Here is a 13,164-nt window from a genome sequence, read left to right on the forward strand (position 1 = left end):
TCCAAAAGAGGGCTCAAGTAGCAGGAGAAGGAGACGGCAATGTATTTATAAACTCTTAGGCCTCCGATACGGTCTCAAACACTCGCCAACATCCTTCAATGAAGATCTTCAAAGTCGCCAGGTAGAGAAATAAGAAGCAAATCTTGCGGTCATGCAAATTATTGCAAAGGGGAACAAAAATCAGAGTTGATGGTCCAGGAGAGCTTGAGAATAATTTTGGAACGATAACACTCACCTTCGTAGGCAAGCTGGTCTTTGTTGTCTTTATATAAAACACAAAAGCAACTCTTTGTGCACTACAGCACGTGGTCTCACTGCCCCATCTCATGTATGGCCAACTCTGTGTGCTCTCTCCAAATAAACAAACACAATACGGAGCATTGACTACTACTGACAAAACCACTGATGACATCTTATCTTGCTGGAAGTCAAAAATCAACTAAGTGGAAAAATCTTTCTGAAGTTGCCAGATGAGTCCATGGAGTGCCTGCTGCCAGCACATCATCCAACTGTCATTTTCATCAGCTGGCTATGTTCTCAAGGATAGACAATCATAGCTAGGACCGCATACTGTGGATGGACTTCTGTTTCTGAATGGACTAAAAAAATAACTGCCCAATACTCTTGACTGACTGGTTATTGTCCTCTTCCTTGGTGGATGTTTGTGTTTTGTATTTTCATTAAAACTCAATAAAAATTAACCTTCAGAAGTAGATAATTTCTTTTTTTATGGGGACGGGCAAGGACAAGAGAAAATTACTCGAAGGAACTGGTCGGATTTCTGTTCCTGTAAAACTCTCTGACCGTCAACATTTGCAGCAGACAAATACTGAGTGCTGGAGTGGTACACAGCCTATATAGAATAGGGTGTACAGCACTGATTTTCTCTGTCTCCATCTGCTGGTTGACTGGAATAACCCACAGGTACTGGACTGCTCTGGTAAGGACACTGAGGAAGAACAGAATCTGGCCTAACTCACCACTAAATATCAGGCCAGTGTGCCAGACTGTGCAGCCTTACATTTTCTACTAAAAGGCTTTAGCAGTTTACCCCTCTGAAGTAAGAAGTAATCACAGGAACACCATACACCCCAGTTAGGCTGCCCAACAATCACAAAATACTAATATAAAAAGCAATTATATAGACAGACTGATAAATACAGTGAATGGTCCTAGACTACCTTCCACCTACCTCCCCCCCCTCAACTATGTCTCTTATTAACCCTCCCAAAACTAACCCCCACTCTTCAGTTGTTCTACTACTACTACTTATTTCTATAGCGCTACTAGACGTACACAGCACTGTACACTTGAACATGAAAAGTCAGTCCCTGCTTGACAGAGCTTACAATCTAATTAGGACAGACAAACAGGACAAATAAGAGATAAGGGAATATTAAAAGTGAGGATGATAAAATAAGGGTTCTGAACAAGTGAGTAAGGGTTAGGAGTTAAAAGCAGCATCAAAAGGGTGGGCTTTTAACTTAGATTTGAAGACGGCCAGAGATGGAGCTTGACGTACCGGCTCAAGAAGTCTATTCCAGGCATATGGTGCAGCAAGATAAAAGGAATGGAGTCTGGAGTTAGCGGTGGAGGAGAAGGGTGCAGATAAGAGAGATTTACCCAGTGAATGGAGTTCCCGTGGAGGCGTGCAGGGAGAGATGAGAGTGGAGAGGTTCTGAGGAGCTGCAGAGTGAATGCACTTATAAGTCAATAAGAGGAGTTTGAACTGTAACTGTTCCCACTTCTCTACCCTAACTCCCTCCTACCCAGATCCCAAGAACTACACCGTCACAACTACATCTACCTCCATGAAGAAAACCGCCCCTCCTCTTTCCCCTCTAAGTCAAACACAGAACATAGATATACACAGAGCTATCACAAACAATTCACGAGTCCATGCTTCACATTCTTTCCCCTTTATTAAAAAATTATTAAAAATCTTTACTAAAGTCACAATCATCAAATCAACAACTTATCTGAAACCCATCACAAACATACAATGCAAAAACCAACAAGTGGGGAAAGCATGTGGAGTATGGATCATGGAAATCTTTACAACCCTTCTGATGGGTAGGTGGGTGGGTGTCTCTAACCCTAAGGCGCGGATCAATTTGAATGGAGTTGTACCCAAACATTGTTAGTTTTGACAAGAACAATAAAATAAGGCCAAATTAGATTTTACTGTTTAAGGCTGTCGTTGGTTCCCCACTAATGTTTGGCAGTACTCACAACAACCACTATGAAAGTTACACAATTCAATCGCTAGTTCAGTCACTAGGTTTCACACCATAATTTACAACAGAAAAAATATATATATATATCTAAATTACCAAGAGACAGCCCCACAGTTAAGGCAGTGCATAAAAATCTCTCTCGATAATATTCATTGTGGATATCCTGAAAACCTGACTGGCTGGACCAGGTTTGGGAACCACTGACATAAGGAGTTGAGTCTAAGCCAGCAGAGAAGGAGACCTGATGTGCTGAGGTTCACTTCCTCCTCCTGATGCACAATCTCTGTGGGGGAGCCAGCTCCAGGAGTACAATGAAGGAGGGCAGAAAAAGGTGAATGTGCCATTGGGGAGTGTGGGGGAGGCTGTAGCTTGAACAGAGAAATAGGAGGAATTTCAGGCCTTAAGATGGGGAAATTCTGTGCAAAAACACTACAGTGCAGAATTTTGCAGAATTTCATTTGTGCAGAATTTCTCCAGGAGTAAACCCTTTAGTCTGGCCACTGCACTGTCATACAGTTGTGTTACCTTCAGATCATCAGATAAGATTTCCACTGCTTTCTGATCATTTTCTCTCTCCAACTCACATGGTTCCTTTGGAGTTTTGCACCATGTATCATGACTTTACACTTTTTTTTTGCACTGAATTTTAACTACACTGAACACTGCTCAAGCTTGCTTAGATCATTTCTCATTTTAGCTACTCTGTTCTGCTGCAGAACTTAGTATCATCTAGCAAAAGATAAGTCTCTTCTAATAAACCCCTTTATAATTTCATTTACGAAGCACTGAACAGATGCAGTCTGGAAACAGAATCCTCAGCATAGCACAAACACTACTGCCTACCACTCAACCAGGTTTTTACCCAGTCAGCTATCTTGAGCACAAATGTGGAATCCTCAGCTGATGTATAGGCATATGGAAGACAGTATTCAAATCTTTATTAAAATCCAAACCTATTGCATTCAGGTGTCAACAAAAATTAGATCACTGATGTATCACATCCTGGAGCAGGTATCCACATCTAGCACCGAACCTGGGAACTGCAGTGATGAGAAAGAAGCGTTTAATATTGAAAATGTATTACGAATTAAGAGAAGCTGGCTCCCTGTGGTGCATACCAAGGATGCACTGGTGGAAAAATTCAAAAAACCTGAACAGCAATCACAATTTTAAGAGCAAGGGAAAATACTGTTTTGCTTAACAGTTCATTTTCACACTTTATTCTGTGTATACTGTATTTTTGTGCTTCTTTCTACTTATTTCATATTTTTGCCTTCTTTCTCTCTCTGTTTGTCACATCCTTTCCCTAATTTCTCAAGCTGCAACTTAAACCATTTTCTAACCCTGACGGACCATCATACAGTGAAAAAAGCTACAGGGTCTGCGCTCACTGGATGCAGTCAGCTGAAGCAGATGGCACCAGCAATTACATTTTGTATGCATTTTCCACCCTTGCTTTGAGAGGTGCATTCAGACCCAGAAGTCAGCTGTTGCTACTGTGGCAGCCCTTGACAGGCAAATGAGCAGTGCAGAAGTGCTCCATGAAAGGCACCCCTTCAATTCTTTGATCAGTTCACTACACATGTTCGTAAATCCTTTTTAACAGCACTAAATAGCCCCAGACACTATTTACATCACATCCCAATTTAGCCAACATTTTTTAAATTCCTGTTTTGTCAAATAGAAACGTATCAAAGTGGAATGCAGCATAGTAATATAGTAACATAGTAAATGATGGCAGATAAAGACCTGCATGGTCCATCCAGTCTGCCCAACAAGATGGACTCATTCTACATGGTATGTGATACTTTATATGTATACCCGAGTTTGATTTCTCCTTGCCATTCTCAGTGCAGAGACCGTAGAAGTCTGCCCAGCACTGTTCTTGTACTAAAGGTTCTGAAGCTAACGTCAAAGCCCCTTAAAATCTATCCATATCTATTCAGTCACAATCAGGGCATAGACTGTAGAAGTCTGCCCAGCACCAGTTTTGCTTCCCAATTACCAGCGTTGACACCCAATCTCCGCTAAGGTTCCATGGATCCATTCCTTCTAAACAAGATTCCTTTGTATTTACCCCATGCATGTTTGAGTTCCATTACTGTTTTCATCTCCACCACCTCCCACGGGAGGGTATTCCACATATCTACCACCCTCTCTGAAAAAAATACTTCCTGACATTACTCCTGAATCTGCCCCCACCCCCTTCAACCTCAATTCATGTCCTCTAGTTCTACCGCCTTCCCGTCTCCAGAAAATGTTCGTTTGCGGATTAATACCTTTCAAATATTTGAACGTCTGTATCATGTCACCCCTGTTTCTCCTTTCCTTCAAGGTATATGTGTTCAGGTCAGCAAGTCTCTCCTCATACAGTTTGCAACGCAAATCCCATACCATTTTTGTAGTTTTTCTTTGCACCACTTCCAGTCTTTTGACATCCTTAGCAAGATACAGCCTCCAAAACTGAACACAACACTCCAAGTGGGGCCTCACCAACGACTTGTATAGGGGCATCAACACCTCCTTTCTTCTGCTGGTTATACCCCTCTCTATAAAGCCTAGCATCCTTCTGGCCACAGCCATCGCCTTGTCACACTGTTTCTTCACAATCAAATCCTCTGACACCAACACCCCAAGGTCTCTCTCCTGAGTCAAGCTTACTAATCTCTCCCCTCCTATTCAGTATCTCTGTTTTGGGTTCCTCCAACCCAAGTGCATCATTCTACACTTCTTGGCATTAAATTTTAATTAACAAAAATCCACCAGAATATATGTATCTTTTATTTTTTGTTTATGCAGTGCTCAGAACTTGCTCAAGTGCCTTTTGGCCCCTAGCAACCCACCATCATCGCACCAAACCTGCCTGCCTCCTTAGATGTCAAAAATATATATATATAGTCTTCTTATTTTGTTAAGATATAGAGTAGGAGCACTTATCTGTAGGCATTCTGTTGGTTGCTGAATTATTATATTTTCTTGTGGTGGATCGCGGACCTTCACCCGTGTGTTCAAGTGTTGTGAAGTTAAATTCCCAATGTGGAGCCACGTTTCACCTGCTCGGCGTTTTCAAGGGAATGTAGCTGATCTACCACCAACATGAGACTTACCGGTCTGTAGTTTCTCACTTCTTCCCTGTCTCCACTTTTGTGAAGAGGGCCCACATTGGCTTGTCTCCAATCTCACGGAACCTCTCCCATCTCTAAAGATCTATTCAATAAATCTTTAAGCGGTCCCACCAGGACCTCTCTGAGCTCCCTCAGTATCCTGCGATGTATCCCATCCGGACCCATAACTTTGTCCACCTTCAGGTTCTCAAGCTGTGTATAAACTCTTTCTCCCGTAAACGGCGAAGTATCCACTCAATTCCCAGATGTTCCCTCGGCAGCCAACCGTGGTCCTTCTCCAAGATTTTCCTCCATGAACTCCGAAGAGAACTAATTGTTTAGCATGTTTGCTTTATCTTTATCTCTCTCCACATAGCAATTCTCATTATCTTTCAGTCTTGTAATTCCATTCTTTTCTCCTTTCACCAATATATCTGAAAAAGTCTGTCACCTCACTTTACATCTTTAGCCATTTTTTCTTCCACTTGCGCTTTCACTAGCCGTATTTACCTCTTCGCTTCTTTGAGTTTAATCTTTTACTTATTCACTGCTATCAATGCACATGGAAACTAAGTAACTATTTTAGTTTTGCAGCATAGAACATTTTCCCATTGATACCTGCAAGCCATGAGAAGCATTGCTCATTGTAGATGTTATGTATGAGAGATGCATCACTCACTGCCTACAAGGTCTGTGATTCACCGAGACTTGAGATTATTTCTGGGCACCTGTACTGTGTGAGGTTTGGGCTTAAAGACAGCTACATGGGCTCAGCCTCCATGCCCCAGGGAAAGGGAGTGCTGTAATATTTCCAGGTCAGACCACTATTTTCCATTCATTCATCATCACAATCTTCACTGAGACGGAGACAAAGAATTATTTTAACTGGTTCTTAAGGTATCATGAAACCCAAATCTGCTTTGTACGGATGGACCTTAAACCATAATTTTTTTTTTTTTTGCTACTCCATTTCATAAAACATTTACATCAAATAAATTCAAACAGACAACTTGGTATAACAAGCTGGTATAACAAAACGTTTAAAAACAAAAATTTAAATATCAAAATCTTACAGAGAAAGACATTTTGACCCCAAAATATCCCCACCCAATACACTCAAAGCCAACTGAAAACATTATTGAATATCCACAGTATACTATAAAAAAATAAATGACCATGAGGCCTATATAATAAAGAGGCATATTTTCAAAGCACTTTGGGAGGCTAAGTTCCATAGGTTTCTATGTAACTTTGGGAGGCTAAGTCCTTTGAAAATATGCCTCAATGTGCGCTAGCGTTTTTAGCGCGTGTACAAAATTAGCACGCACTATGTAGGCACCCATAGGAATATTGTGGCACCTACAGTTAGTGCACACTAAAAACGCTAATGCGCCTCTAGCATAGCTTAGTAAACAGAGCCCCAAATGAATTAAGTCCAAAAAGAAATACCCTCATTAAAAATTATAACATTCACAATAAAATCTCAGGAAAAATAGTGCACTCAAAGCAACACACAAGCTTTTAGCTGCCCTAGTTACATTGGGGAACAGATTTTGGCCACAGAAATTCATACTTTTGGTCCAAAAATCACATTTCAACACCATTATTGTATCTAACTATGCAAACTAATAGAGTAGCTCTTATGGGAATATCACTAAGGGGACTCAATAAAAGCCAAATGATCTGACCAAGGCGGACCTATAAAGTCTCCACTCAATCTTTTTCAGAATCACTCCTCAGCAATGTGCTAACAGAAGCAAAATTTAACTTGCAAACATCTATAATCACAGTATAAGAAAAATTCAAAACCTCACATACTTTGCTTTCATATTATTTTTCAAATATTCCCGACAGTAACAAATATTTTATATGACCATAAACCTTAGATCAGGGTGATTTACAAAAAGAAAAAATACAATAATAGAAACAAAACAAGCAGAAATACAATTACAATAAAAGTCAATACAAATAATCAAATATACAGAAAATAACCATGTGTTCAAAAGTTTAAGAATTTCAGATAGTCTTGTTCCTGCCTAAGAGCTAAAGGCATAGAATTCCAAAGTAAAGGTGTGACCCCTTGTATTCTTGTCCACATCAATCTAGATTCTGAGACAGATGGAAGCTCTCTTTTATTAAAACGAAAAGATAGCCAAACTTTTCTAACTTCAAGTAGGGTGCCAAGTAGCAAGGGCTTGACCTATATAAAATTTTAAAATACAAACATAGGACTTTAAACTCTATTCTTGCAGCTACTAGCAGCCTCTATAGTTGCTCCAATGGGGTGGGGGGAGGGGTTGAAGGGGTAACCCTGTCAAATTTGGATTTAGATAAGATGAGCTTTGTGGCAACATTTTGGAGCAACCTTAATTCTCAGCAAGGATTTCTCAGGCATCCCTATAGAATATTCTAATAATTTAGACAAGTTAGTATAATAGCTTACACACAGTTTTATGAATCATCCAAGGAAACATAGCTCTGAAGTTTACTGAAAACCATTCTGACTACTGTGTAATCTGAAAATTCATTTTCAAACTAGAATCAATGAGAACACCTAAACTACCTATCAAAGGGGTTTTTTTACTATGCCGCAGTATCATTTTTAGCTCATGGTAAACGTCGAGATGCCCATTATATTCCTATGGGTGTCATGTCAGCTGAAAATGCTACTGCAGTTTAGTAAAAGACCCCCCCAAATATTTTTTTATTTTTTGTTACATTTGTACCCCGCGCTTTCCCACTCATGGCAGGCTCAATGCGGCAGGCAATGGAGGGTTAAGTGACTTGCCCAGAGTCACAAGGAGCTGCTGCCTGTGCCGGGAATCGAACTCAGTTCCTCAGGACCAAAGTCTACCACCCTAACCACTAGGCCACTCCTCCACATTTAACGGAACCTAGTATTAAGCCTTCTTTTATCACCTGTCAACTCAAGAAGGCACACCATAACGATCCAACCTAAACACCCGGACCCTGCAACACAACGAAACTTGTACCAGAACAGGACACTTAATTCTTCCTCCTTAACCACCTAATTCACCATGATTTAACACAATTACCACTCTATTTCTCATACCGGAACTGGCGTTCGCCATCACGCTACTATGTAAGCCACATTGAGCCTGCAAATAGGTGGGAAAATGTGGGATACAAATGCAACAAATAAATAAATAAACTGCCTTCTCAATATTCAGTTTCAAACTTTGAGAAGTGAAGTACCAACCCATCTTTAATACAGACCATCCCAGTGACTTGCAAACAAGTTACCAAGGACTCCAAATTAGGTACCTGGGACTCTACCCATTCAATTCTCTTGTCCTTAATCTAAACCAATCTCTACCCAAAGTTTTCAGAAACTGTGTGCCATAACCTGCATAGCACAGCCTTTCACATGCCATCTAAACTGAGCACCAGATCACACTGGAAGATTAAACCCATGTGTTGTGTATGCTCCTCAAAGGGTGAGGGAAGAAATTATAAAATTACAGGGCAAAAAGGAATGCAGTCTCCCACAGCATAACACAGACACAAGGACAATGAGGCAAGGGGTACAATGGCTGATACCAGTAGGATGGGGAATCAGCAAAAGGCAGGGCTTAAAATTTCTAGGGAAAAAGCAAAGAACAAAGTTTCACCACCACTTTTCAAACTCAAGAGGCAGAACAGCAGAAGGTATCCTGCTCTAGCCCCCCCCCCCCCCCCCCCAGACACACACCACCACCACCACACACACACACAAGAGGAGGAATGAGCCTGGAGCAGACAAAGCTAATTCATAGTACAGTCCCCTTCTCTCCTACAAGAAAAAAGGTGAACTAACAGCAGAGAAATGTGGTAAACGCCTACCATCCCCACTGCTGTTGCAGCCACTGGGTGTGCCAGCTTCCTGGACTCACTGTTGCTTATAGTGCTGACTTTCTATACCAGAGTTTCCCAAGTCAGTCAGGTTTTCAGGATACCCACAATGAGTGTGCATGAAAGATATTTGAATACAATGGAGGCAGGGTATGCACATTGATGTCATGCATAGTCATTGTGGATATCCTGAAAACCTGACTCGCAAGGGAGCACTCCAGGACTGACTTGGGAAATTGGTCTAGACCCCAGCACTTCGACCACTGGTAACCAGATTGGGATAGGGGGAAGGGGCAAAATGAGTTACAGAACACTGTGTGCAAGGATCAGAGGAAGAATGAGTGTAAGGAGGAAGAAGAGCAAATGACAGCATGAATGAGGGGACTGGAGGGGATGTGGGTTATATAGGACAGAGGAGAGAGAGTGAGAAGATCGAAAGTATTAGGAAATAAATTAAAAATTAAACAAATGATATGCCACTGGATAAATTCACGGTGAGCATTTCTGGTCACCCCGGCTTGGAAAAAAAAAAAACATGAGAGAATTAGAACAGGCTCTGAAAAAGGTGACCAAAATGATAAAGCAGATAAACAGCAAGCACACAAGCACCCTACAAGCATAGGCTAAACAGGTTAGGGCTCAAACCTTAGGAAGATAAATGACAGAGATCTATACAATCACAAGTGGGGTGAAATGGGTAATGGTTATTAACTTTTCCAGTGTTTGAACTAGAGAACAAGACTCTCCATGAAGATAATAGGCAGCACTTTTAAAACAAACTGTAGACAAATATTTTTTCACTCAGCACACAGTTGAACTGTGAGATTTGCTGGCAGAAAAAGTAGCCAAAGCAGTTAATATAACCTGATGTAAAAAGATTGTACCCAAATTTCTGAAGGAAAAGGGTCATTGATTTGATAACACGCTTTCCTGTGGTATTGTGGTACAACTAAAGCAGATTACATTTATTATAAATGCAGATACTTTTCTCTGTCCCTAGTGGGACTCAATTTACATCTCTGTATCTGGGACAATGGAGGGTTACGCCAGTCACAAGGAGCTGCAGAGGGAATCAAACCCAGTTCCTCTGGTTCTCAGGCTGCTGCACTAACCATTAAACTATAACTCTCCACTCCTTGAACTCCATAAACCATTACACCAAGGCAGGCAGACTTGGGGAAAGCCATTGCTATTTCTGGGTATGAACAAGTACTTAATTCTTTGGGATCTTGCCAGATACTTGTGATTTGGACTGGATGCTGTCAGGTAGGGTGTTGGTCTTGATAAGTGGCAGAATCAAAGTGGAGATCAGATAAGCCAGGAAAAAAAATCAGAGGGGAAAAAGAGGGAATGAAATTATTTGAGGGGTTGTGCGAGTGGAAGGGAGAGGAAGTGAGGAGAGCTCACGATGCTGCTCTATTCTATCCACCCCGCCAATATATTTATTTTATTGGGGGTGGAGAAGAGAGAGAGAAACGGAGGTTCTAGGCCAAATGGGAGGGTAATGTTTAATAATAAATAAGGAGCACTAAAGGAAAAAGGAGGTGGGATTATTGGAGGGTCACTGTGAGAAGGAGAAAGGTGAAGAATCAGAGACTGTATGTTTAGGAGAGAAGGTTCACACCCGGCCTGTTCCCATCCCCGTTTCAGTTCCCTTGCGTCTACAAATATAAGTACTGGTAAAGGGGAACACATGGAACAAGAGTGAGGAAATAAATGTTTAAGAGAGAGGATCAGGCTAAGTGGGGTGCGAGGTCAGGCAGACATGGGGAGGGGAAGAAGGACCTAGTCAGTAAGGCAGGTGGAGGGCCACCGGTCAGGCGGCAGCAACTACCTGCACGGCGGCCTCCAGTTTGCCCTCGAAGGTGAAGTCGATGAGATCGGGCTTCAGGCAGAGCCCATAATTGAGTGGAGAGACGTCTTTGGGCAACCGCTCGAAGGGCCTCTTCTCTGCCATGACGGGGATCGGGAGGCGGGCTGGGGCGAAGATTCGGAAGCGGAGAACACGGCTGGGGCGGCAGGGGAGCAATGACAGGAGGAGCAGCTGCCGCCCGCCCAACACCACCCACATCCGCGCCTGTATCACTGACGACCAGTGCGCGCGCGGTCCCGCAACGTCACTGACCCGACGTAAAGTCGCAGGTCTACCTGCGTGTTCCTTGATCTTCCCCGCCTGCTCACTGACGGTTGCGTATGCGACGGCATGACGTTAAAGCTGAGGCCGCCCCCTCCCCCAACCCCGCCAGGCAGCCGCCAGCTTAGTACACCCAAAACAAAGCAAACTAATCTATCTACTGTACTGCATCCATCCACGTTGTCGTTCTGTTGCAAAATAACTCTCCTCTCGTGTGTCTGGGCAAAAAACTCTTTATTTGGGAGTCAATCCCCTTCTTATATACTCTATGAATATTCATGGATATTACATGTATTATCATTACTATTGGTTACATTTTGCTTACACAACCATGATCATGCATTGCTTACAAGAACAACTCTACATGAACAGCTCGTGAACCTGCTCAGGAATGTACAAACATCACCTGCTATTCTGCTACTTTCTCAGGAAAGAACAAAAACATCACATGCTAGATTCTCAGGAATATACAAAACATCATCTGCTGCCTGTATCCAAATACATTCTATCTACATCTCCACCTTTTTTTTTTTTTAATGAAATCTCCGTGGTGTGCCAGCTGGAGATGGAGGTGGAGATGTTTGTAATAGCTTATAAACATATTGAGCAGAGTGACGTGTTGGAGCGAATGGACGAGGAAAACATAAAGAAAAAAGGTTAGGAATGCATTGTATACAACAGCAAAAAATAGTGAAAACAAAAATACCAATGACTAAATACTGGATAATAGGGCGGAGCCAGGTCCAAGGGATCCATTGCCACAATTGATCCCATACATCAGAGAGTAGGTTATTATGAATAGTAATATGAGTAGTTAAATTCCGTAGGAAAGCTAATTGTTTGTCAATGGCCTTTGAATTGTCAGATAAATTAAAACAGCACATGTCCTGAAACTCTTCGCAACCATGATGGTTAAGTAATAAAAGATAATCAATGGCTGCTCGATTTTGTAAAACTCCATGACGTAATTGCTGTTGCTCAGCATTAAGTAAACTAATAGCAGTGGAGGTTGCATTGATTGATTTAATTGCCCAACAGGCTAATTCACGAATATTTTTTGCATTTGCCGCTGCCAATGCAGGGACACCTATTAATGAAAATGCAAGTGCCAGATATTCAGTTTGACTCAGAAATTTAACATTATCATTGCAATTGGCAGCAAGGGTCATACGCTTGGATCGCATATGTGAGGAGTTAGAAAATAAAATATGTTTACTGGGAAGTACCATAGTGAGTCGACTTAGACAGCATGTAGTACCATCAGATATATTAGCTGGAATATAATTAAAGGTATACATTCCACATGACCAAAACCAGCCAGGGGGTAAATGAGTAAATTTATAAATATATGAAACATTTTCGTAGGAGCTACAATTTAACAAAGTTGGTCCAAAATTAACACAATTTGATCGGGTACAATTAACCATACGAGCACATGTCATATTGATACTAGCTATTTGATTGGTTCTCACATGCATTGCCAAAGTAGGCGGCAACAGGGTTTGTGTTCCCCAATTATGGTATTCATAAGAAGCATTTCGATAGGATGAATTAACAGGAAGCTGTGAATAAAACCAAGTATCATTTTGCATATCTTTAGGATCATGACATACTGGAATCAGGCAAGTTGCCAAAACTTCTCCAACTGCCTTTTGATGAGAAAGACAGAAATCAGTTTGGTTCAGTGAAATTGCAAACGCTTCCCAAATATTTTTTGTGGGAAGTAATTGTGACTGTCCACAAGGTATGTACAAACAACAACACAGTAGAAGCAATGTAATGGAATTAGCATTAAGCGCTGCAATAATAGCCACTACGAAGTTATCATCAGTCTTTT

At 41.5% G+C, this 13,164-nt stretch overlaps 1 protein-coding gene across 1 annotated transcript in view; it reads right to left on the reverse strand.

Moving 5' to 3' along the window:
* NPEPPS (aminopeptidase puromycin sensitive) overlaps positions 1-11,289 on the reverse strand; it is a 216,894-nt gene extending 205,605 nt beyond the window's left edge. The window contains exon 1 of the mRNA XM_030220856.1: positions 11,028-11,289. Within this exon, the coding sequence (XP_030076716.1) occupies positions 11,028-11,264 (237 nt within the window). The 5' untranslated portion in view covers positions 11,265-11,289. The remainder of the gene's footprint in view (positions 1-11,027) is intronic.
* Positions 11,290-13,164: the final 1,875 nt, after the last annotated feature.

Source organism: Microcaecilia unicolor, chromosome 12 (genome assembly GCF_901765095.1).
Source record: "Microcaecilia unicolor chromosome 12, aMicUni1.1, whole genome shotgun sequence".
NCBI classification, from domain to species: Eukaryota; Metazoa; Chordata; class Amphibia; order Gymnophiona; family Siphonopidae; genus Microcaecilia; species Microcaecilia unicolor.